The 26,857-nt window shown below is 43.2% G+C and overlaps 1 protein-coding gene across 3 annotated transcripts; it reads right to left on the bottom strand.

Annotated features, from left to right (window-relative positions):
• Positions 1–254: 254 nt before the first annotated feature.
• On the bottom strand, positions 255–26,513 carry CRK (CRK proto-oncogene, adaptor protein). Of its 3 annotated transcripts, none has more exons than XM_032616161.1 (3): positions 26,131–26,513; positions 14,989–15,354; positions 255–2,897 (listed from the first exon to the last, which is right to left on the bottom strand). In XM_032616161.1, the coding sequence occupies exons 1-3, from the start codon at positions 26,369–26,371 to the stop codon at positions 2,890–2,892; spliced, it is 615 nt and encodes a 204-aa protein (XP_032472052.1). In that variant the 5' UTR covers positions 26,372–26,513; the 3' UTR covers positions 255–2,889. The 3 variants fall into 3 exon arrangements, with proteins under 3 accessions (XP_032472052.1, XP_032472050.1, XP_032472051.1); XM_032616159.1 differs by having other exon boundaries at positions 14,819–15,354; positions 26,131–26,512; XM_032616160.1 differs by lacking the exon at positions 26,131–26,513 and adding an exon at positions 22,072–23,527 and having other exon boundaries at positions 278–2,897; positions 14,819–15,354.
• Between the last annotated feature and the right edge of the window lie 344 nt (positions 26,514–26,857).

Genomic DNA, 26,857 nt, shown 5'->3' with positions numbered 1-26,857 from the left:
ATATAACCATTTCTGGACAAGTTTGATGTTATCTGTCCACATCATTCCAGCTTTCCAATCATTACATAATCATTCTTCTTATATTCCCCTCAAATCATTATTTCATGACTTCTGGAGACTCTTCAAAGTAACACCAATGACTGATCCCATCTTTTATGAGTACCCACAGAGTGTGTATAATTGTTTCTTTATCTCTTATTCCCTAAGCATAAAAGATTTAGCTCTTTTGTGAAAAATATTCAAAGATTACTTTCTTCAAAAGATCACCAAGCCAAACATTTGGCCATATTTTTATTTACTACATATACTATAAACATATACAATACATGCTACAAAAAAAACATTTTTTTAAAAATTTAACTGTCAAGAAAGTGTATAGTGTTATAATACAATGGCACATGTTCATATTTTATTTCAAATTGGTTTGCTTATCATCCATTTCAAACCATTAACAATGAAATGTTACTTAAGGATAATTAAAAATTATCTATTTGCATTATTAACAATAAACAATTCCAACAAATTAATAAGAATTAATCATGTCAAATATTAGTATCCAAAAAACGGGCTTTTGCAGAAATTATTATATAAAATATAGCAGCCAATTTCAGTTTACTTTGCTCTATGATAATGTACATATGCACTTAAATAGGATTCTAGCATTTGCTTTTGGAAGATACTTTTAACAAGTCCTTTGATTTCTTAAGGTCCAACAACTGCCACACCCAGCCAAATCTAATCCAACAGTTCATGTAATGGCTTTGGACAACTGATCATTGAGAAATTCTTACGATTTGGGTAGAGTTGCATGTTCCACCAATATTACACATGATGAAAAGAGACATTACAAGCCAATATCAAAATTGAAGCAAAAGAAAATACAAACATTCAAATCAGTTGTGACAAAGCTTTTCTACAAATATTTTAAATGCCATTTTAGGAAACCAAGATTTAATGTGTATTTGGATTTTACAGTGTCTATGCTCTAACTGAAAATTTAACAGAGTAGTCAGATGGAAGTCTAGTATTGCAAATCTGTCCATTCAACATTATTGAGCACCCACTATGTGCATAGCACTGTGCTAACATTTTAAAAGTCGAGTATTAAGGTCCTTATCAAGCATTACCTTAGTGTGAGGTAAAAATATATTAAATTAGCGTCAACTCATTAGTTTGCTTGTGGTAATGTATGTAATCCTGTGCCAGCTGGCTTCCCTGTGCCATATAATGAGCTTCTGCACAACCCTCATTCACTCACACAAGTATCTATACACCAACTGTGCCAGGCATTGTGCTAGTCACTGGGATACCATGATTTGGCATATGTTCAATGAACGCAAATTAATCTTAACCTATGCAAAACAATTGGAAAGCTACATTACTTTTCTAAAATGAGGCCCAAAGCAAAAAACAAGGTGTTTCTATTGGTCATATCACACCACAGACCAGTAAGTGCCTCTAGACTGTGAACTAACTTTGAAAGTTTCATACTGTAGTCTAAATAGCCTAGATCATTTCTGGTCTTAAAAGTCAATTCTTTGGAGCACCTGACCCTATATAAACCACTCCATACTTAAAAGGGTTTGTAAACTAAACTTGAACACAAAGAAAAAGAGCCCCAAATGAAGGCAGTTTATAATGTAATGTACTTCAAGCACTATTCTGGCCATATGAAATTAATAATACATAAGTAATTCATGATTGGTTCAAACATTTTTCAAACCACTAACCCTATCCCCAAACTCATGTAATTTTAACTTGACTTTTATACAAGTTGTACATAAAGCAAAGGGCAGAATTTGGCCCCCCAACCGTCTATGGAATATTCTAAGTGATTGGTCCTTCCACTCAACACACAAGTGACGAATTCCAGAGTCCCCTGATAGGATACTGGCACTCAGGAGAATGGCCCTGCTGGATCCCATTAGCCAGGAGTCTATTTAGCTGTGGTAGCAATGTGAACCTACTATGACCCCTTGAGGGATGGCAGAGAGCTGGGAGTCTGGCTGTCCGTGCAGTGAATCCAATACTGGCTTAAAGCTATGCACTGAATAAAGTGCTCTGCACACCCTGCTTAGCATCTGGAATGAAAATAACACTTATCTTGAGAATCAACCTATTTGTAGGTTTGGGGAAAAAGAATTACAAGGCTTGAAAGAATCCCAAGAAAAAGTATGAAGCACTGACTGGGAAGGAAGACAAATGCCTCTTGTAGTGTCCTCAGAATTCTCAGGATTTGAACTGTCAGAATGAGTCATACATGGTCATGTTGTATAAATGAAAACACAATCCCACTGGGTACTATCACACGGTGCATGATTACTTCATGGGGGTGGAAGGGAACAGTCTATTGCCATTTGATAGCATGATTTCAGAATGAAAATAAAACCATTGAATAAATCAGGGTAAGCAGTGTGCAACACTTCTCTCCTGTCCATCAGTTTTCCACAGGTTGATTTGTATTGCCTGAGAGAAAGAAGACAAGATACCTATCCCTTCAGATACACTCAGGCAACGTTGCTACCATCTAAAATTGCCAATTCAAAAGTTAACACACTAGCCCTCCAGTTTCGTACCCTGAATATGGTAAATAAGACTAGGGATGGAGTAGTTCAGTCTAAAAGAGATCACAGGTAACAGAATACTTATATAAACTAGACTGCTTTGACATCTGTAAGAAAATTGTATAGATGGCAATTGGAAAAAAAAAAAAAAAAGATTGTTCCCATCTGTGAGCAAAACTGTTTGTTGAGCTATACTCAGCTGAAGTCCTCATCGGGATTCTGTTGATCCAGCAGACGGACATGTGTGAATGGGAAGTGACCTCGTTTGCCATTACACTCCCCTTCCCACTGACCACTCACATTAATCTTCGTAACCTTTACCAGCTCACCGACCTGCAGGAGGAGAATAAGGACAACACTTTATTTCCAGTTACGAATGCAAGCTGAAAAACTCCATTCCTGGTTAGCCATACCCTGCCCACGTGATTGCTCTAGGGCTGATATCACAGAAATGGCTATTCGCTGCCTCCCAAGCCCCAGCCACCAGACCGATTACTTGTGGTTAATGCAGGCAGGAGGAAGAAGTGATTTTAGCAGTGCAGAAAAACACAGAATACAGAAGATAGAAGGGATCCTAAAACATGATTAGAAATCTCAACTGTCTCTGGAGGAGCAACCCTACCTAGAATGATCTAGTATTTCTTATCTTTGTACCCACTACTCTTAGCTTCCTGCCTGACCCACACTGGCCCTCCTATCCCTGGCATATAGCAGCACAAACCCCCAGCCCACTCCCGTACACATATCCTGGCCTGCTGCTGCTTGTAGAGCAGAAGGCAATCATGGGAAGCATACTTCATTTGGTCCCAGAAAATGAAGTGTTCTCATCACCTTCCTACCAAGGCAAGGCTTTTCCCACTTGAGCAGGTACAGGCCAAGACTCCAAATTCCATCAGCTCCCTGAAAGACCCCACCTTCTTCAGCAAGTTTTACTTGGCAGGCCACTGCCTGCCAGTCCCCCCACTCCCACCCCACCATGTACTGATAGACCTAGTTGCTCCCTCAATGCCACTTGGTACTTATCCATTAACAATAAGGGGACATCACGTTTTTGCTGTTACAGAAAGCTTCCTGTTGCAACATCAGATATTTTTGACAATCTAGGATATACCTCTATCTTATTATGAATCTTAAGACAAGGTCAGTCTGATGAATGGATTCGTCCTGTAGCAAAGTATTTAACAATGGTGAGGTAAGTCCCCAAATGTCACTGGACTAAAGAACTTTATGACTATCCTTTAATTATGAACATCTGAGTTTTGAGCAGGCAAGTTGTTTCTAAACATTACTGTTCATTTGGTTTTATTAAATTAATAACTACTACATATTTAACTTTCATAAAGTACTATAGAGAGCATTTTATATAAATTATTTTCTAATAATCATTATACCCCTATAAGACAGGAATTGTTTTCATTTTACATATGAGAAACTGAGGTTCAGAGCAATTACATATTATACCTGAGGTCACAAAGCCAATGACAGGGCTGAGATTTGAGGCCTGAAATACCTGGCTCCCAAGCCCATTTATGTTCTTTCTGCTATACCAAGAACATTCAAATTATGCTCCCACAGCCCTGGGGGTTCCTTCCCTAAGAATGCAGGCCAACTACTGGCCAAAGCCAACCCAAGTCTAGGCCGGGGCCTTCTCTAAAACCAGCTTGATCTCACTCACAGAGGAAACAGGTTGCCTACTGGCCAGTCTACAATCTCCTAAAGAATTATCTGAAAACCGTAGAGGCCTAAAGTGGTTGTGGGGGGTCATAGGATGCTGAAAAAAGGAAGACAGAAACCATCAGATATTAGAGAGACAAGGGATAAGACACAAGTGTGAGAAAAAGCAGCTTGATCTGTTGATAGTGAAGGCTAATGGTGTAAGGGGAGGAGAGGGAAAAATGATATTGCATGTACATCTTTCCAAACAGATCCAGTTCCTATAGGCTGCTAGCACCAGGGTTCTGTTTATTCCCAGCAATCTTCCAATTCAGTTCCTGACATCTGAGCAGGCCAACTATGACAAGCAAAAATTTTCAAACAGTCTTTGAAGAGAGGAAGCCTGGAACATCAAGTGAAAATTTCCTTGGTAGTAAAGATGATCTAAAAGATTTCTTCCTATATCCCCAATTCTAGTTCTCAGACTATCTCACTTGTTCTCTTCTTTTTAAAATCCTTGGGACTTCCCTGGTGGTCCAGTGGTTAAGAATCCGCCTTCAGTGCAAGGGATGCGGGTTCGATCGCTGATTGGGGAACTAAGATCCCATATGCCGCAGGGCAACTAGGCCCACGTGCCACAACTACTGAGCCCGCAGGCCACAACTAGAGAGAAGCCCCCACGCCGCAATTAAGACCCCACGTGCCGCAACGAAAGAGCCCGAGTGCTGCAACTGAGACCCAATGCAGCCAAATAATTTTTTTTTTTTAAGTGCGAGGGAAAGAATATGAAAAATAATAATAATAAAATAAAATTCTTGCAGTTTTGCAAGAAGTTAGCCTCTACATAAACTCCATAATGTGACTATTCCTTAGTGAATTTTCCTTGTTTCTGAACTGTCAACTACCTTTGACTCCCCACTCTTCTCACACACACACACACACACACACACACACACACACACACACACACACACACACAAAACGTTACTGGAATAATTGCCCGTGTGCTGCTAGCCCCTTGCTATGATACAGTAAATTATATCAAGTGCAGCACTCCCACCGCCGTTTTTGTTATTTATTTGTACTATCTGTTAAAACACTCATGTCATACTAAAGTGCTATTCAGGTAGCTGGACCCAGAATAATAACAAGTCCCTGACCTTAAGAAAGAAGAAAACATTTGCGCGGATGTGTTTGCTCATGTCAAAAATCTAAATTGCCACTCATGTTAGATTCTCCTCCAGATGGGGATGAAGGGGCCAGTTTCTTTCAAGAAGCTGGTTTAATGACATCCCAGCTGTCATATCTGAATCCATCATTTTACTGATATTAAAAACACACCCAAGGGACATGAGGGAACATTCTGGAGTGCTGAAAATGTTCTATACTTTCATCTGGGTGGTTGTCACATAGGTATATATACATGTAAACTCACTGAGCTATATACTTAGGATTGGTACGTTCTACCAAATGATTTCATATCTAAATTAAAAAGTGAAAAGAAAAGAATGTTTGTTATGTTTTATCCAGCTTTTCTAGGTGTTTTGTAAAAGATGGTTCTTCAGGATACATCCTTAAGCCCACCATTCTACTTGATACCAAAATCTAGGTTTAAACACCTCTCTTTTACTATAAGATTGCCATTATTCTTAAGCATTCAAAGTGTTGTCTCAAATCACATCCCAAAGAGCCCTCAGTGACGGGCAGGTGGAAGTGTGGACCACCCACCCCCTTGCTGTTAATCAGCATCACAAAACCACACTAGCTTCTCCACAAACAGGGCAAAACCTGCTGACCTGCCCTCAGGCCTTTCTTCCTTCAGAGTTCGAAGGGAGAAATGAGTTGGGGCTCCCATACAGCAAGATGTTACTGGGGGGACGAATGAAGTGCAAATTAGTCCTTTGGACAACATCAGAGTCTGACATCATACAACATCTCTGATGTATACACTCTCTTGGTTCTACCCTACAGAGAAGGGCTCAGGAAAAGCACACCATCTTCCAGAATCCAAAATCTTTTTTTACAGTTGCTTAGGTTCTTGGCAGAGAAGTCCAACCACCACAGGGTGGGAAAAAAAAAGCTGTGTTATGACTCTGAAACGATTCTGATTTTTAAATGGATAAAAGAAGAAAGTTGTAAGTGGTTAATAGGCTAATTAACCTGCACAAAGCTGCCTTGAAGTACAAATACTTTGAGGAAGACCTTATTAAAATTAAATACCCTATGTATAATACCCTATGGGTTCTTTCTTCCAAAATATTCAAAGCACATGGGGACTCTTGGGGGTCAAGAACAGACAAGTCCCAAAGGCAACATGACTATCCTTTAGAACACATGAGGCCCTCGAGCTCCAACAGGGTGGAAGAAAGGGTAGCTGTCGAGCCTGGGGCTGAGTGCAGGAGGGGATGGGGCAGTCTAGGAACATGGTGCTCCATTAAGTCCAGTTCTTTCTCCAAGTCAGACATGACACCATAATTTGTGCTCCTCTTCCTGTTAAGCAACAACACTCTGAAGCAGAACTCCCCAAGGCCAGACCAGGGGATGCATATAGGTTTGAAGCTTGGTGTACTACTTCAAAGACAAAGAAAGCAAAACTGAATACTTGCCCCAGAAATGTTACAATTTTAAGACACAAAGGAATGTACTAATCAGTGAGTGCAGTAATAACTTAGTTCTAACACTACTGATTTCAAAATTCAAGTTATAGATGGAAAAAAAAAATCCTCATCTGCATACTAATGAAAAAGAAAGAACTTATAAAGGACCTAAAGCACTATGAAGCAGTTAACCTTTCCTTTTATGAGGCAGACCTCACTAACACCTTGTAAAGGAGAGAGAGTGATGATTCTTTCACCACCAAGGTACTATTTTAGAGTCCAGTCAGCTCCTAGCCTCTCAACCATATACCACATCCTCAGGAGCAAGTGCACAAGTAAATTATGGCACCATCTGTAAAGAGGACTGAATGTGGTTACTTCAGTTTCTTCACTCCCAGGGAACTTGAGGAACACACTGGTTTGTTCCCTAGCTCTGTGTAGTTCCCAAGGTCAATCATGATCTTGCTACAGATTAGTCAAACCTAGAATTGATCTACAAGCCAAAAAAAAAAAAGAATTGATCTAGGAGCAAAAGATTACCCAGTTCACCTTCACCAGTGAGTTCCAGTGATAATGAGAAAGAAATTGGAGCCCAAATGGCATTAAACAGGAGACATCAGGGAGCTGTGTGACCTAGTCAGCTGATGTAACCCCAGGTGACTGCTTTTCTAGTTTGCCTTCTAACATGAAAGGCATCAACAGTTGCCAACGTTCCTTTGATCCAGATTTGCTGCACGATTCCAGTGAGCTCAGGGCAGGAAACACACATAACTTGATATAAATAAAACCAGGGAAACCAAGTACTGAGATGGAGTACAGGGACCTTGTGTTCAAATATTTTCAAACACACCAAGAACACATTTAGTAAATATTTCAAGATTTGACTGAAGGAGGAAAAAAAGGTAAGAAAACTACAGCAATCTAAGACAGGGGTCAGCAAACTATGGCCCATAAGCCACAACCAGCTTGCTGCCCCCTCTGTAAATAGTTTTACTGGAACACAGCAAGCTCACTTGCTGTTTTCTACGACTGCTTTCTAGCTACAATGGCAAAGTGACAGAGGCCAGATGGCCTAAAAGTCCTTTACAGAAAGAAAGAGTCTGCAGACCCCTGATCTAAGGAATAGGTGATATTTAGGGTCCATCTAAAATCTTTCAAATCAGTGAAGACAAAGTGACGACAATTCAGCCTTAATGATTCACTTGCCTCAGAGATGGACTGAAATGGGCATGGCTCATATTGGTGGAAAGTTGCAGGTCTTTGAGATTTAACTGGTAGGTAGGCTTCCTGGTGTAGAGCAAAAGCACCTCACTGAAGATAGGTCTTACCCTGATTCTAGTCCAAGTCAGAAAAGATTTTCTATAGACCAACAACTAATAATGACTGCAACTAAGTTCCCCATCCCCTTGGTGAGAGGTGGGGAGATGACCACATAGAGCAGGTACATTTTAGCTCAACGTAAAGAATTTTCTAAGAACTAGTCCAGTGAACTAGACCTGAGGTTCCCAAACTGTACAGTGTCAGAGGCACTGCAGCAAATTCAGAGGGGTGCCACCAAGTATTTTAAATTTTTGAGGGAAACACAGCAATACTTGACATCTCTTATGCCACGTGAACTACCAGCTAGAGGCAGTTAAAAATTTTGACATCAGATTATACTACATCCCTTTCAAAGATGTCATATCTTTGTAAAGCTGGGTTTTGGCAGTTGCTATGATAAAAATCAAGTACCTCATGAAAATAAGTGTAGAACAGGAAATGAAGGTGGCAATGTTCCACATGATCCCAAGGTTTGAGAAAATGAGGTGTACACATCTCATTAGTTAAATAACTGAAGTTATTTTATTAAAACAAAAATATTATTTTCTTCCAATTATTTTTATTATTTTTTCAAGTGGGTACTAAGTTATTAAGATATAAATATTTAAGCTGTTTGAACCTACTGACTTAATAAATGGAACTGTTAAGTATTTCATTTGGCCTGGAACATTGTAAAATATTACTGAAACACTATGGGTTCTATGATCCAAGAAAGTTTGGAACCTCTAGACTACACTGTTGTGGATGATAGAGAGCTCCCCAAAAGTAGAGATAATTCAAATACATGTTTAAAAATCATTTGGGGGGGCTTCCCTGGTGGCACAGTGGTTGAGAGTCCGCCTGCCAATGCAGGGGACACGGGTTCGCGCCCCGGTCCGGGAAAATCCCACATGCCACGGAGCGGCTGGGCCCGTAAGCCACGGTCGCTGAGCCTGCGTGTCCAGAGCCTGTGCTTCACAACGGGAGAGGCCACAACGGTAAGAGGCCCGCGTACCACAAAAAAAAAAAAATCATCTGGGGGTGGAGGGGCAGAGAGACAGGGACACGGGATTAAGAAGGTACAAACTATTATGTACAAAACAAGCTACAAGGGGGACTTCCCTGGCAGTCCAATGGCTGGTACTCTGCGTTTCCACCACAGTGGGTATGAGTTCAATCCCTGGTCGGGGAGCTAAGATCTCACATGCCGTGCGGCGTGGCCAAAAAAAAAAACAACAAACAAACAAAAATAAACTATCAAAAAATAAAATAAGCTACAAGGATATATTTACAACACAGGGAACATAGCCAATATTTTCTAATAACTATAAATGGAGTATAACCTTTAAAAATTGTGAATCACTATGTTGTACACCTGTAACTTACATGATATGGTACATCAACTATACTTTAATTTAAAAAATTATTTTAATTTATCTCTAAGGATACCAGAGGGCCTGCCTTCAATGTCCAAGAAGCTGGATTAGTTACTTCCAAACTCTCTTCCCATTGAGATACTGTAATCTGAAATGAAGAAGTCCAAAAAGGATGGAAGGAGACGGAAAGTAGACACCTGTCTCAATGAACAATACAGAAGTCTACAGCTACAATTCCAGAAAAAGACAAACTGAACACAGCCAAGACTTGTCACTCAGGTTCTTATACTTTCTAATCTCATTTTTTCTCTCTGGATCACAGGGAAAATTAAGGTCTTCACTCCGCTTTTCCATACATAGGTCAAAAGGCCTAAATAACTTAAGTTTCACAGAGTTCCACATGGGGAGATGTAGAGTTGATGTAGTCACTGCTACATATAATCAGGGACCCAAAACACCGTCCCTTATCTGTGCTCTGCAGGACAGGTCCATGCCTAAGTCCACCTGAGAAGCTCCCTGGTTACTCAGAAGTCTTATCTACCAAAGGCAAGATGCCAGAAAATGGAAGTTACATGATTAGTACATTTAAAGATAATGGGGGGGGGGGGGCTTCCCTTGAGGCGCAGTGGTTAAGGATCCACCTGCCAATGCAAGGGACAGGGTTCGATCCCTGGTCCGGGAAGATCCCACATGCCGCGGAGCAACTAAGCACATGTGCCACAACTACTGAGCCTGCGCTCTAGAGCCCATGAGCCACAACTACTGAGCCCGTGTCCCAGAAGCCACCTCAAGGAGAAGCCTGCACACCACAATGAAGAGCAGCCCCCGCTCACTGCAACCAGAGAAAGCCCACGTGCAGCAAGGAAGACCCAATGCAGCCAAAAATAAATAAATTTATTAAAAAAGATAATGTGAAGGACTTCCTTGTTGGTCCAGTGTTAAGAATCCATCTTGCAATGCAGGAGACGCCAGTTAGATCCCTGGTCAGGGAACTAAGATCCCACATGCCACAGGGCAATTAAGCCCAAGCGCCACAACTAGAGAGCCTAAGTGCCGCAACTACAGAGCCCACGCACTCTGGAGCCCACATGCCACAACTAGAGAAAAGCCCACACGCCTCAATGAAGATCTCGCATGCCACAACTAAGACCCAATGCAGCCAAAAAATAAATAAATATTAAAAAAAAAAGAAAAAGTATATAATGTGATTATTCTGGACAGTCTACAGAGGCATAAAATAAACTTTAACACCTGCAATTTACAAGATAAATTCACTATTCAAGTTCTCATGGAGTCATAAGCATGAAACAAAAACCAATCAAATCAAAATCTTAGATCAGCAGCAGAGCAACTAAGCCCGTGCGCCACAACTACTGAGCCTGTGCTCTAGAGCCTGCGTGCTGCAACTACTGAAGCCCATGCACCTGGAGCCCTGGCTCTGCAACAAGAGAAGCCACCGCAATGAGAAGCCCGTGCACCATAACAAAGAGTAGCCCCTGCTCGCCACAACTAGAGAAAGCCTGTAAGCAGCAACGAAGACCCAACGTAGCCAGAAAAAAATAAACTTCCATTTCTTTAAAAAACCAAAAAACTTAGATCAAATCTAAGATCAAAAAGATAAAAGGTGCTTCTGCACTGTTCTAGTGTTACTTCCAGTGTTTCTCCTTCAAAACAGCATATCTACATTTGTTTAAAATCCGTCTTCATTAGAAACTCCAGATGGAACAGATGGTGTCTTCCTGGTTCAGTTATATTCCCCCAGAATTACAGTGGGCAGAGGAATACCCCTACTTTGGTTGTTAGCTAGAATTAATCCCTTCTTTCCAACAGGCTTCATTCCTACTAGAGAAATCTGATGGGCAGGAAAAGAGGAAATAGGCATTAACTTATATTCTACTGGAGAACTCTGTTCACAGCAAATATACCATGCAGGAAACAGCCATCTGTAAGATGAGGACAGGTGGATCTTGAACAATTTTTTAAATTTATTTTTTAAAGTACAGAAACCCTCTGTACTTAAAAAATCTTAGAGAGACCCTGATATATAACACAGTGAAAAACAGAGTTGTTTTGATTAAAAGCAAAAGAGGGAACCCAGAATCTTGCATCCTCAGCTACCTCCTGGGAAATGTTAGGGCACTTAGGGCAGTGCCTAGCTCATCTACAGATCTAAATTTATAGTGGGTCAAATATAGCAATGAATATTTTTCTTATCAGAATGCTACAGTCAGAAAGCCAAAGTCTCCTAATCTTACCTCCTAGCCTCATCTCAATAGGGATGAGGCATCAGCTCTTATGAAAAACCAGAGATGGGAAAGGAAAACTGCCTCCCCGCATAGAGAATACAACTGAAGACATGCTGTCAGTGAAACCACACAAAACTTACACTGAGGAGGGCAGCATCACTGTTCTAAAACAAAAAGAAGCAGAGATTGAATCTGGGTATGGTTGACAAGGCACCAAGGTAGATCTGGGTTCCTCATATCTCCACCTCCAGCTAGTTTAAACAACCCATTCGATTTGTCTCAAGATAAGTTTTTTTCATACAACGAATAAGGATATCTAAGGTCTTTTCCAGCTCTAGATTTCTATGATGCTAAACTAACATCATGTTTTATTAAGTACATACAGTGTTTTAAAGCTATTATTTGGGGTATTTGTTCTAACTTGAAAGAAGCTATCTTCATCAATCAACATATGTGGCTCAAAACTAATATCCAATCAAAAAAGAAAACTTACTGAAATCACAAACTAGTCTTCCACTTTAGTTTTTATTTTGCAAGATTTAGGTTTCACAGTAGCAGAACAGCTCAACCATCTTTGGGCACTAAAGCCTCTAATCAAGGCAGGCATCGTTCAAAACAACTCTGGTGGGACTTCTCTGGTGGAGCAGTGGTTAAGAATCCACCTGCCAATGCAAGGGACACAGGTTCGATCCCTGGTCCGGGAAGATCCCACATGCCGCAGAGCGACTAAGCCCATGCGCCACAACTACTGAGCCTGAGCTCTACAGCCCGTGTGCCACAACTACTGAAGCCCATGCAACTAGAGCCTGTGCTCCGCAACAAGAGAAGCCACCGCAATGAGAAGCCCGCACACCGCAACGAAGAGTTGTCCCTGCTCGCCGCAACCAGAAAAAGCCCGCGCACAGCAACGAAGACCCAACGCAGCCAAAAAATAAATTAATTAATTAATTTAAAAAACAAAAAACAATTCTGGTAATTCCCTCGTGGTCCAGTGGTTAGGACTTGGCGCTTTCACTGCAGTGGGCCCGGGTTCAATCCCTGGTCGAGGAACTAAGATCCTGCAAGCCACACAGTGCAGCCAAAAGACAAAACAAAACAATTCTCTTTGAGAAAGGAATGGCAAATGGAAGCAAAATTAATGTGATAACTATTCTCTACTGGGTGTCAGCTGGCTTGTTCCAAGAATGCTATTTTCACACTCCAGCCCAGTGCTAACAGAGTCTGCAATAAATGTCAAGAGTCACAACTGTCATGTGCACAGCACTGTGTTGGTTGTTGCCATCATCTGAACTTAAACGAAAACATGAGGCTAGAAACTTGTTTTCCTTACCCTCCAAACTCTAAGTGGGAAAAAGTGGTGTGACCTAGACAATATACATTTCATTTCTCATCAAAACCAGGACACAATTAAGTCACAACATGATCTCTTAAAAACACACATTTTGGGCTTCCCTGGTGGCGCAGTGGTTGAGAGTCCGCCTGCCGATGCAGGGGACGCGGGTTCGTGCCCCGGTCTGGGAGGATCCCACGTGCCGCGGAGCGGCTGGGCCTGTGAGCCATGGCCGCTGGGCCTGCGCGTCCGGAGCCTGTCCTCCGCAGCGGGAGAGGCCACAACAGTGAGAGGCCCGCGTAACGCATAAAAAAAAAAAAAAAAAAAAAAAAAAAACACACATTTTTCAGTCAAACCTGTAAGACCTAACTAACCCTCCTTTGCATCTATAATTCAGAATGTAAAAGAAAAATTTCAAATCCAGTAACATCAGAGACTACTTCAAATAAATTCCAGCTCACTGTACAGGCTAATACTCCCACTTAAAGGGCAGCTCCCCCGCCTCAGTGTATAAACATGACCCAAAGGAAACAAAATTTAGAGATTTCAGTTTACAAGAATATACTTTTGCACCTTCTCTGCTAACTTGTGCTCACAAAACTTCAGCCTGTGCTTATGAAATTTAGCTACTTACATTCAAGTTACCATATCTGAAAGGCTCTGAAAGATTGGAAAGCATGCTACTTCTACACTAGCTTTTATGCTGAACCACTAGCTCTGCATAACTCAGAAAGGAAGAAGAAAAGAAGGGAGGGAGGGAAGGAGAAAGAGAGGAGATAAGAGACAAAGCTGTGAGTGCTAAAGACAGGAATAAATACAATGCAATGGTTGGCGAGAGGAGGTGGGCTACCAAGGATAACTATCCACCCGTAAAAGGCAAAACTTTATTCCTCAGGAGGAACTGGCTTCTTGTCTATAAAATGCATTAAACAGAGGGCTTCCCTGGTGGCGCAGTGGTTGAGAGTCCGCCTGCCGATGCAGGGGACACGGGTTCGTGCCCCGGTCCGGGAAGATCCCACATGCCACGGAGCAGCTGGGCCCATAAGCCATGGCCGCTGAGCCTGCGCGTCCGGAGCCTGTGCTCCGCAATGGGAGAGGCCACAACAGTGAGAGGCCCGTGTACCGCAAAAAAAAAAAAAAAAAAATGCATTAAACAACAAAGACCAAGTAAACCTGCTGCTCCTGGGAATTACTACTTTTGGGTATGTATCTCTTCATACCTATACACTTCACCGTTCCTCCTGAATTACTTGATGAATACAATCAATCAATGGTAAGAAACCCCATACCCCCTAAAGTAGAAACATTATATTTTTATAAGAAAATTAGTTTAAGTATTTTGATAGACACCACTTACTGTACTCAAATCTGTGTGAGCCCACCTTGTTTTAGATAATGATAAACAGAAAGAAAGAAACGGATTAGAACATAGAAGATGAGAAAAAATATTTTAGGTTAATTCCTGTGAATTCAGGTAGTGTTATTAAAGTAGTCAAAGTATGATTTAGTAGATCAATCAGAACATTCAGTTATACAGTTTTAAGCTTACTCATTCCAAAATAGGTTTTCCATAAAAAAGAGAAAACCCGACATTAAATGCCAAAATCAGTACTTAATGGTAAAGTACCATTCGACATCTATAACAACATCACAATGCTGTTGCTTGTATTCAGCATTCCTACAAAGCTCTAAGAGGTCTGAAAGGGAGACCCTGTAGCAGATCTCTTCTTTCTACATTTTACACGTTATGTACCTCCAAAGCCAAGGCTGTCTTGTCGTAGGCATTAGGGACTCGCTTCTGGATTACCCTGGCATAAATGGGCCCATTCTGGAGGTTAGGGAGCGGAGTGTTGACGCTGGGTTGGGCATAGGGCCCGGGCTCCGGCCCACCCAGTGGCTGTGGGTGGGAACCCTCCTGGTTACCTCCAATCAGAGCCGATACTGAGGCGGAGGCAGGTCTATACTTCTCGACGTAAGGGACTGGAATCATCCCCCTCTTGCCTTCGCTGTCCTCCGCATTCCACCACTGCTCTTCAGGCTTATCCCGGATTCTCAGGATGTCTCCTTTCTTAAAGGGAAGATCTTCTTCATCATTCCCATTAAAGTCAAAGAGGGCTCGTACATACTCTGCCTCTTCCTGCCTGAGAATCACTCCACTACCCTGCCTGGATCTGGAAACTGGTTCTATCAATGTTGTAGTGTCCAAATAGTGTATTTTGTAGAATTCCAGTAAAGCAGGCAATGAATCAAATTCTTGATCTCCTATTCGGAGTCTGGAGGGGCTCACCCCTGGAAAAAAACAGAGCAGGGTATTATTTAAAGATATATTATACTGGAGATGCAATGTAGATTTTAAGCATTTCCCAAACACATTTAGTCAATATTTAATCAGAAAGAAAAAAACAAACAAAAAAAAACCTGTCTAGAATAAATAACTGCTTCTCCTAATAGTAAACTAAAATCATACTTTGTAGCTCAAACATTCCCCAGGAAGAAAGATGCCTATCACCACCTGCAGCAGTCAGAAGGCTCTGATAGACCAACCACGCCAGTCATGACATGCTCTCATACTGGATCAAAGACAGAGCAACATGGAGACTTCCTGCTAATTCTCCCCAAGTGTTCTGTTGCCATTCCATTTACAGGGTACAAACAGTTCAAGGCTGTGTTACAATCTTCTTTTCAACCTCAGGAAATGTAGCAAGCTCTCCTTTTTCATAAGTCGCAGCAGCTATCCCAGGAAGAGGTGGGGAGAGCTTGATATTTATACCAGGATCATACATTCGTATCTTCACATCTAGAATGTACAATTCCTAATGAGAAAAAGTTTTAGACTATCTTTTTAATCTACAATTAATGACCTCAATCTCTCTTCTGACAACTAAAAAGAAAAACTAAGAAGCTAACTGCTTGAAAATCAACTCATAAGATCTTCACTTAAATAAAACATGGAAACTGGACTGTTCCCTTAGAAACAAACAGGTCTTGAAAAAAGGTAAATAAGGATGCTCAGGAAAATAAAGAAGTGTTAAAATCCTCAAACTGATGACACACTGAGGGTCCAAGAGAAAGGACATATTAGGAATGCTTAAAATTCACATGACACAAAGGTGTGTGAGGCCTTTGACACAGGGCATACTTTAAACTGCGTTCCCTCCCTATCCTGAGATTCTAGAATTGAAGGATAATAAATGAATGTATTTTGCTTCAAATAAGAAACAAAGTTTCTAATGAGGAATACAAACCTTTAACTTGCACTCTGCTAAGCACCCAAAATATCGGCATCTTAATTGGATTCTTTACTATTTGGTTTCCTGATAAAGGAATGCATAGCTCTACAAAAACTTTTTCATGGAGTTTTTTTGTTTGTTTGTTTTGTGGTACACGGGCCTCTCACTGTTGTGGCCTCTCCCGTTGCAGAGCACAAGGTCCGGACGCGCCGGATCAGAGGCCATGGCTCACCGGCCCAGCTGCTCCGCGGCATGTGGGATCTTCCCAGACCGGGGCACGAACCCGTGTCCCCTGCATCGGCAGGCGGACTCTCAACCACTGCGCCACCAGGAAAGCCCCCCAGGTTTTTTATATAGGTATATACACACACACACATCATAAATACATTTTTTGTTTGTTTGGTTGGGTTTTTTTGTTTTTTGTTTTATTGCGATACGCGGGCCTCTCACTGTTGTGGCCTCTCCCGTTGTGGAGAAACAGGCTTCGGACGCGCAGGCTCAGCGGCCACGGCTCACAGGCACAGCCGCTCCGCGGCATGTGGGATCCTCCCGGACCGGAGCACGAACCCATGTCCCCTGCATCGGCAGGCGGACTCCCAACCAACGCGCCACCAGGGAAGCCCATAAATACATTTTTATAACTAGATTACTATAATTTTATACCTTGCCCCTTTTCCTACTGTAAAATAAAAATGTTTTACTTTATATAATATTCTATTATATAATATTTATATAATAAAAATTTCCCCATATTCTTCAAGAATATGACTTTTAATGGCTATAAAATATTCCCAACTTTTCACTATTGCAAACAATGCTGTTATGAGTGTTTTTGTTCTGGTCTACTAATGAACATTTTTATTACTTCCTTATGATAAACTCCTTGAAATGCAATTGCTGGATCAAAGGGTAAGAACATTAAGGTTTAGGGACTTCCTGGCGATCCAGTGGTTGAGACTTCACCTTCCAATGCAGGGGGTTCGGGTTCGATCCCAGGTCGGGGAGCTAAGATCCCACATGCAGGCCAAAAAACCAAAACATAAAACAGAAGCAATACTGTAACAAATTCAGTAAAGACTTTAAAACTGGTCCACATCAAAAAAAAAACAACAACAACAATATTAAGAACATTAAGGTTGGACTTCCCTGGTGGCACAGTGGTTAAGAATCCGCCTGCCAACGCAGGGGACATGGGTTCGAGCCCTGGTCCGGGAAGATCCCACATGCCACGGAACAACTAAGCCAGCACGCCACAACTACTGAGCCTGTGCTCTAGAGCCCACGCACCACACCTACTGAGCCCACAGGCCGCACCTACTGAAGCCTGTGCGCCTAGAGCCCGTGCTCCGCAACGAGAAGCCACCACAATGAGAAGCCCGCACACCACAACGAAGAGTAGCCCCCGCTCACCGCAATTAGGGCAAGCCTGCCTCACCACAGCAGCAAAGACCCAACGCAGCCTAAATAAATAAATAGTTTTTTTAAAAAATAATAATTACATTAAGGTTTATGTTGCCAAACTGTCCTCCAAAAAGTTTGTATAGTTTTACACTCCCACCAGTAGTTTATGAGTTCCTATTTCCCCCATATCCTTGCCAAACAGCAGGGATATCTCTTCTTAAATAACATGTTTGATTGTTTGATGTTTTTCATGTTTATTGACTATCTGTACTTCTTTTGTGAAAGTTACTTGTTCGATTCCTTTGTTAAGGGAAACAGCCAATCTACCCTCTCCACTCCTATTAAGACCAGCCCACCCATCTAAAACCCTTTGCCATTAGTGCTGTGAAACAGGAACATTGTGGTAGCCCAGCTGTCTAAATCACTTCGCCACTCTAAAAAAATGAGACCAAATTATTTCGTTCAATGTTAGAAGAAAACACTTCTTCCAGAAAGACCAGAAAAAGTACATTTAAAATTCTCTACTGGAGACAGGTGAGGAGATAAACTTTGGAAGTTAATCAAAAGTCCTCAATACAGAATGAGTACTGATGAGTGCCTTCTCTTTTCACCCAAATGAAAGAAAGATCAAGACACAATTGAGAGGGCAGATGCACATTTCTTATATTGCAAAAGTCCATCTGTGGAATTCATGGCTGTAAACTAAAACAAGTTAATAGCCCACATTCAATAATGTTGGCTGTCTCTCCAACTCAAGATGTTGAAATACATGCCCAAACCCAGGATTGTCCATCTATGGCAAACGCTCATCAGACACCAGCATAATGCAACCCAATAGCTCCAAGTACAGGACTGGAGAGATGATTTTGGTTATGACCATACCAGAGCATGGTGGTGCTATATTCTGGAGTTTCTCTTCACTAAAGCGGATCACTGATGGGCAATTATTCCTATTCAAGTCTGGTCAACGAGATGCATGGCTATCTCACCTATCACCGGTAGGCTATAGTGAACTTTCAGGTCTGTGGAACTATGTTAAGGACAGGGTCAGTGTGAGCTCCAAGAAGACCTACTTAGCACTGCCTGGTCAAGAAAGCCTCCAGGGCAAAGTGGTAGGGAGAACCTTCACACCAGCAGAGCACCCCAGCTTAGAAAATGGTCCTGATGACACCTGGGAAGAAAAGCTCCCTTGCTATAATTTACCCGACTACATTCCAAGGTACAAGAGCTAATATGGTTTTTCACTAGTCACCCTTTTGGGACAGTGGTTGGCAGACTGTACGTGCTTATTAAGTGTTAGATATTATTCTTTTTTTAAATATTTTTATTTACTTATTTATTTTGGCTGCACTGAGTATTTAGTTGCGGCACGTGGGATCTAGTTCCCCAACCGGGGATCAAACCCGGGCCCCCTGCATTGGGGGCATGGAGTCTTACCCACTGGACCACCAGGGAAATCCCATGTTAGATATTATTCTTAATGAACATAACTCTGAAGTGAGGAAAAGTTAAATCAAAATCTGTTCCCAGTTTGAGAAACTCACAGCGTAGTTGGGGATACAAGCATACACAGTGTGGTTAGTAAGCAAGGAGTGTAGCCGCATGTCTTAGGAAGACATTATTTTTTTCCCCTGGCTTTCACTTCCAACTGGAGACATGCTCTTACAAAAAATAGTGGCAACAACAAATTATGTTCTAAGATACAACAAAATCACAATAAAAGAGCAGCTCTTTCCGTTCCTGAACAGTTTTTTTTTTTGGTCACACTGTGCAGTTTGAGGGTCTTAGTTCCCCAACCAGGGATCACACCAGGGATGGAACCCAGGCCCCCAGCTGTGAAAGCTCCGAGTCCTAACCACTAGACCATCAGGGAAATCCCCTGAATGCTTCTAAGGTACTCTTTTCATTCTAAGATGGCAACTACTCCCTTTCATCCACTGTTATGGTTTCTCCAATTACTGTACTATCCCAAGTGAAATGTGTTTTTTTTTGGGGGGTGGGGGTGGGATAGGAGAACAAATTTGTTCTTATTAGAAGAACAAATAAGATGGCTAAGCCAAGTCCCTTAAAAAGATCAGTGTGAGAATTCTGAAAACAAACCGTCAGTTCATCTGCCAGAAAGGTAGCAAGTTGGTTCAATTCACTTCTTGCTCAAATGCTTCATGATGTGAACTGAGCCCACTATTTTTTTGTTTGATTTTTGCTTGGCAATTCCAACAGACACAAAAATACAAGGAAAACACCAAGTGAAAATTTACCTATAAATGCTTTACCTTTCCTTTCTTTAAAAAAAACTATATATATATTATATATATATATATATTTTTTTTTTTTTTTGGCCACACCAAGCGGCTTATGGGATCTTGGTTCCCCAACCAGGGATCAAACCCAGGCCCAGGGCAATGAAAGCATGGAGTCCTAACCACTGGACTGCCAGGGAATTCCCTCTTTTCCTATTCTAATGACACTCTAATTATTCCATAGAGGAACACCTGTTTTTGTGTACTGCTGCAGCAGTTACAGTTAGATATATGGGGCAATCAAGCTTTGCTGATCCAGAAGAAGAGAAGGAGGGGGAACAGAACATACATAAGCCCCAGATAAGCCCAAACCTCACCACAGCTATGCGTTCTGGTTCCTTTCCCCTAGTTCATCTCCTTCCAACCACAAACAGCCAAAGGCAGGAAATAGAAGGGCGGGAAAGGAAGGAGATACAGTCAGTCAGTCTAGAGAACAGAACAACAGAGTTCTCATAGCTGGGACTTGGAAAACCTCACTGACTTGTTTTACATTAAACCTGTGCTGGATTCTGAATGTGCAGTTATGAACACAATCAGAAACCAAAATCAATGCAGTCAGAAGTATCTTTTAACCAAAAGAGTTGTACATGCTCAACTTATTACTTCTAAGCATTTCAGCCCTCAAGTTACATCAGTTTTTACAAGACCACTCTCTGGAGGTTTTATGAAGAACACCCAAGAGCTCTGTGGGCTAAACAGGCCAGGTCACTTCTGGCATGGGCACCACCACAGTGGCTCCATCATCAGCCTCTCAGTCTCACAGCACTTCCTCTTCTTTTCTTTCCTCTTTAATTCTCATTCCCTCTTTCTCCTCTGCCTATGCTATTTATAGAGGCTGCTTAAGCACTCTCACTACCTGTCCAATACAAAGGGCTAACAAGGCCACTGACTTCCATTTGAGAAAGTATACTGAAAAAAAAAAAAAAAAAAAGGTCATGAAGAACCTAGGGGCAAGACGGGAATAAAGACACAGACCTACTAGAGAATGGACTTGAGGATATGGGGAGGGGGAAGGGTAAGCTGGGACAAAGTGAGAAAGTGGCATGGACATATACACACTATCAAACGTAAAATAGATAGCTAGTGGGAAGCAGCCGCATAGCACAGGGAGATCAGCTCGGTGCTTTGTGACCACCTAGAGGGGTGGGATAGGGAGGGTGGGAGGGAGACGCAAGAGGGAAGGGATATGGGGATATATGTATACATATAGCTGATTCACTTTGTTATACAGCAGCAACTAACACAACAATGTAAAGCAATCATCCGCCAATAAAGATGTTAAAAAAAAAGAAAGTATCAAGATGTACGGTTTCCTAAGCAAATAGAACTTCCTAAAAATGGTGGATGTCAGCATGGTATACTTTGCAGATTCAGACTCACTAGGTTTGATGAATTCTATCTCTATTTCCTAGCTATATTAGCTGTTATTTAACTTCTCACAGGGCCTAATTCCTAACTAATAAAGTTCCTGAAAGTAGCTGGTATATTATAGGTGCCCAATAAAAAGCAAATCAGTTTAACACACCCCCCCAAACCTCCAAATTCCTTTAGAAGTTTTCAATTCATACCCAAATCCAGAGTCTGCTGCACTGTTTCCCAGAGAAGCTTCCACAGAATCTCAAGATGCTTCTCAAGAAGTTCCATGGTCAAATTGGTTTGAAAGACCCAGTGTCCAATACCTGCCTCTCTTAAGAGTCATAATTTCACATGAGCATAGTAAAGGCTTGGAGAAGTTCTGCAATAAATAAACCCACCTCCTTTTACCAAGGAATTTTTTTTTTTTTTTGGTCTAAAACCTTTAACTCACTCACTGAAGAACTTCTCCAGAACCAATGAATGGAGGGATACTCTGATATTAAAGAGCAAATCATGAGGACCAGATTTGAGAACTACAAAGATGAGGTAAACAAATGAAACAGATGCTGAAGGTACAAAAAGGCAGCAGTAAATAACGCGCAGTCCCCTACGATCTCCAGAAGTGTCTTGACCCAGCACCACCTTGAAGAGGCAGTACAGTTATCACCCTAGCTTCTACCCCCACCCCCAAAACGAGGCAAGTTTTATGCTCCACTCACCCACTAGAGCAACAGGTGGGAGGCTCTGGGTTGAGCAGGTGACGGCAGGCGCCATCTTATTTCCATGTACTGGATCCAAGGTTCTTTCACGCTTCTTGATGCACCCCACCCCCCTCCACCCAGCACTTACTCCTTCAGACATGCTGTAAGCCTCTCAAAGCTGAGAACAGTTTTCCACCTTGCTTCAACTCTTCCCTCTCAACCACATAGATTAATATACCTAATGCTTACTGAGTACTTACTAACTATATGCCAGTTCCATTCCTAATACACTAAAACTCACTGAATCCTCGAAACAACCCTATGAGGTCAGTATTACTATTTCTCCTCTTTCACAGATAAGGAAACTGAGGCAGAGAGACGTTAAAGAACCTGCCCAAAGTTATATGAGTAGTAAGCAGCAGGTAAGGAAGGTTCAAACCCAGGCTTCAGAGCACAAGCTTATAACTACTTTCCCAACTCATATTTACTCAGTTTTATTGATTGTCTACTGGACAAGGTCTAGTAAAACCTCATGTTCCAAGAGGAAAAAACTAGTGGATCCATCAATGATTGCAAAGTCTTTCCAAGAGGTACAGCTGACAGAGTATGACCAGTAGACTTGACCAAGACCTGTCCTATGGCCCTGGGGCACAATCAGGTCACTTCCAGGCAATGGCAGCACTGGTAGCCTGTGGGAGCTAAACGCTTATGTTAAAAACAAGTTCACTGGTGGTCCAGTGGTTAAGACTCCACGCTCCCAATGCAGGGGCCCGGGTTTGATCCCTAGTCAGGTTAGATCCCACATGCCACAACTAAAGATCCTGCATGCTGCAACTAAGACCCAGTGCAGCCAAAGAAATAAATAAAATATTTAAAAAAACAAAACAAAAAAACACCAAACAGGTTCACTGGAAAAGGTTGAGAATACCTGGTCTATTTTGTCCCTGTGCCTCTAAAATCTATATCTAAGCCATTCCATACAAATTCATCCTCTACATTATCTCTACAAAATACACTATATAACCCTAAACAAAAAGCTCATTTCCCGTATTCAATCTACCAAATAAGGTTATTAAAAGCCTCTTTGTCACCAACTTCAGATAGCAGATGTGTATTCTCTGAACACTAAAGCCAGTTTCTTCTCATCATTCTTTCCTTTTGGTCTTTAAACAGAACCTGGGACCCAGGGCAGAGACAAAAGTGTTGAGTCCTCAGAGTGCACTGTGAGATCTCAAAAGAAAACTGGCTTTGACAGAAAGGAATGCAGTGTAACAGTGTCAGCTCTCAGGTCACAATTCCTAGGTTCAAATTCTGGCTCAGTCATTTACTAGCTGTGTGACTTTGGGCAATTTACTTTATCTCTCTCAGTTTCCTCACCTATAAAATGGAAATATTTTAATAAGTGGAGATCATAGTACTTTCCTCACTAGATCGTTATAGACAGTAAATGAGACAAGGCACATAAAGTATTCAGCAAAAAAAAAAAAAAAAAGGGGGCTTCCCTGGTGGCAGAGTGGTTGGGAGTCCGCCTGCCGACGCAGAAGACGCGGGTTCGTGCCCCGGTCCGGGAGGATCCCACAAGCCGCGGAGCAGCTGGGCCCGTGAGCTATGGCCGCTGAGCCTGCGCGTCCGGAGCCTGTGCTCCGCAACGGGAGAGGCCACAACAGGGAGAGGCCCGCGTACCGCAAAAAAAAAAAGTATTCAGCAAACTGCCTGGCATAGAATAACCAGTCAATAAACGTTAGCTATTAATATTGCATATGCCTTTCTAAAATTCAAGAAATTCTTCTGTGTGGTTTCAAAAGAATAAGAGCTGGACGGGGAGGAGGAGAACAGAGACTAAGTAGTTTTTATAAAGACAGCAACTGAATCAATTGCCCTATGTGGAAAATAGGGTACGTGGCAGAAAGAAAAATGACCACAATGCCCATGAACTTTCCACACCCCATGCACAAACTTTAGCAATCCACACCTTCTCTCTTGGGCCAAGGATCTGACCTCGTATCTGTTATGAAAAGGTGGAGCTCAATATTAAGGTAAGAGCTGAGATTAAAGTTGTAACACCAAGATGTGGGGAAAGCTCACATAAAACTGCCTTCTGCTATTTCCACATTCTGCAACCAACAAAACACATACACAAACAAAATGTTGAGAACTGAGTTTCAGGGACCGTTTGCCATCATGTCACTGCACAGTAATGCAAAACCCTAAACACCATGAAGGTGGTAAAAAGTAGAACATATTTGATTTAGGGTAAATACAAAAATATTCCCATCTCATGTTATAATGCTATTAAACCAACCAGACTGAGAAAGACCTCAGATAACTGTGGGCTTAAATATCCCAACACTTGGGACTTCCCTGGTGGCGCAGTGGTTAAGTATCCGCCTGCCAATGCAGAGGACATGGGTTTGAGCCCTGGTCTGGGAAGATCTCACATGCTGCAGAGCAGCTAAGCCCGTGTACCACTACTACTGAGCTTGCGCTCTAGAACCCGTGAGACACAACTACTGAGCCCGCGTGCCACAACTACTAAAGCCCACACGCCTAGAGCTGATGCTCCGCAACAAGAGAAGCCACCACAACGAGAAGCCCGTGCACCGCAACGAAGCGTAGCCCCTGCTCACCGCAACTAGAGAAAGCCCGCACACAGCAACGAAGACCCAACACACCCAAAAATAAACAAACAAACAAATAAATAAATTTATTAAAAAGGAAAAAAAGTTAAAAAAAAAAATCTCCACTCTCTTTTTAAAATTGGTATGTGTTAACAACAGAGACTACCCCTTCTCCCCATTTCTGGCCAGAGTGAATAAATCTAAATTAGGACTCTCCTAAAAGGGCAAGTCTGCAAAGGCTGGTTCAGGAGCCTCCTAATTCACAGGAGATTGGCCTGGATCTCGTCTCAGCTGGTCAGGACGAAACTGCTTCAACTTGGGAACAGTGAGAAGGTGCTAAGTCTCTTGGTGCTGTTACACAGATAACAGCAACCTCAGAGTTACTCTGTACCTCACAAATCTCAAGTACTAAGTGCCTAAATCTCCTTAATACTCCCCAAACAACTCCAATGGCATGGGTAAGAGAGTCACATCTCAAATCTCTGGCAAGGAAGAGCCGGTACAGATAATTTAAATTCTCAGAGAATCAGCTCAACTGGGTCTGTTCCCAACATCTAGGAAGACTCAGGCCACAGCCCTCAAAGTTACTGAACAAGGAGAGGCCCTGGAGTACAAGACAGACAATGCTGAGGTCCATGAAAAAAATGAAGTTCCATTCACTTTCAGGGAAGGGATTGTCTCCACTGTCTAATTCCTGAATTATTTCCTGAAAAAAAATCTTTCCTCCACTAATCGCTTTGAAAACTAGAACCCCCTCATTGTGGAAGGCAGTCTCTGGACGCTAAGATCTCTTGAACACAGTCAGCCGGTCATCAGCTTATTCTGGGCTGGTCACAGAGGCCTTTCTTTTATAACCAAGGCACTTAGCTCACCACCTTCGTCCTCCGCGGGGGAAGAGGACGGTAAAAGTATTTTGGAAAAATGCCCAAGAAAGGAAAAAGCTGACCGGTTTCCTGAGGGTGTCTCCATCCCTCCCGGCCAGTATGCGGTGACTTCCTACCAAAGGCCACCAGGGGAGTATGGCCAAACCCGGCTCTCCAACACTGCAGGAAATGTTTCAAGCCTAAAAAGCCACTTGTAGGATTATCGGATTCATTCCGGGCACCGCTGCCAAGTGATGCCCCCGCAGTGCCAACATCCCCCTCAGCTCTTTTGTCCCCACGTTGCTCGGCCCTGCTCTGGCGCTAGCCCCACCCTGGGGCCGAAGCAGTTCCCCTTCCCCTGGGCTGTCCTCCCAAGTCACACCCAGAGGCCTGGGTCAGCGGCTCCTCCTCCCCCACACACTCCCGCTCGTCCGTGGGAGCGAGCCCCGGCAGCTGGCTGTTCCCCGGGCCACGGTCACTCCGGCCCTCTGCCTACGTCCCTCGTGGGGGTCAGCTCTCGAGGAGCAGCCGGCCAGGCTGGGGAGTTACGCGGCCCTCACCCCCGCCCGGGGCCTCCCGTCCCGTCCGTCCCTCACCGGGCGGAGGCTGGGCGGGCGACGGTGGCACCGGCGGGCGCGGGCCGCTGCTGTTGATGATGTAGTGGGAGACGCGCGAGTTCTCGGAGACACTGAGCACATAGTCCCCGGGGCTGGTGCTCGAGTCCCGCACCAGGAACACCCCGTGCCGCTGGCCCTGCAACAGCGCCACCGCCTCCTGCCGACTCAGCCGCCCCCAGTACCAGCTACTCCGCTCCTCCGAGTCGAAGTTGCCTGCCATGGCCGCCTCCGCGCCTACACGCTGGGCCGCCGCCGCCGCGCGCGCCCCTCCAGCCCCGGCGCCCGCCGCCCAGCGGACCGGCTCGGGTCTCAGCCTCTCAGCAGCGCCCGAAATGGCGGCGGAGGCCGCGGGCCTTCCCCACCGGAAATGACGCGCTCCCTGCCCCTGGGAGGATGCCGGGAAGGGGACCGCGGCCCGCCATTGGGAGAAGGGCAAGGCACAGCTCTTGCGCGCACTGCGCATGCGGCCTCTTGGGCGTCGTCGCGTGGCGGGGACCGGGATTGCAGAGGGTGGAGAGGCGGAGTCTAGGGCCGAGGGGCGGGGCCTCAGCTACCAGTCCACTGTTGGCCACAGGGTTCTTCGGTTCTCCGGGTTTCAAGTTCCTGGAAGGCCCAGGTTTCTAGGCAGTGACTAGCAGACAAAATTAGAGTAAAAAGGTGATGTGGCCCCAGGGCCTGAGTTCCCTGAGACAGTCTTTTTCTGATG

The sequence above is a fragment of the Phocoena sinus genome, chromosome 20 (genome assembly GCF_008692025.1).
Source record: "Phocoena sinus isolate mPhoSin1 chromosome 20, mPhoSin1.pri, whole genome shotgun sequence".
Lineage (NCBI taxonomy): Eukaryota > Metazoa > Chordata > Mammalia > Artiodactyla > Phocoenidae > Phocoena > Phocoena sinus.
Note: the sequence above shows the minus strand (reverse complement) of the source record. Positions and strands in the feature narration are given on the sequence as shown.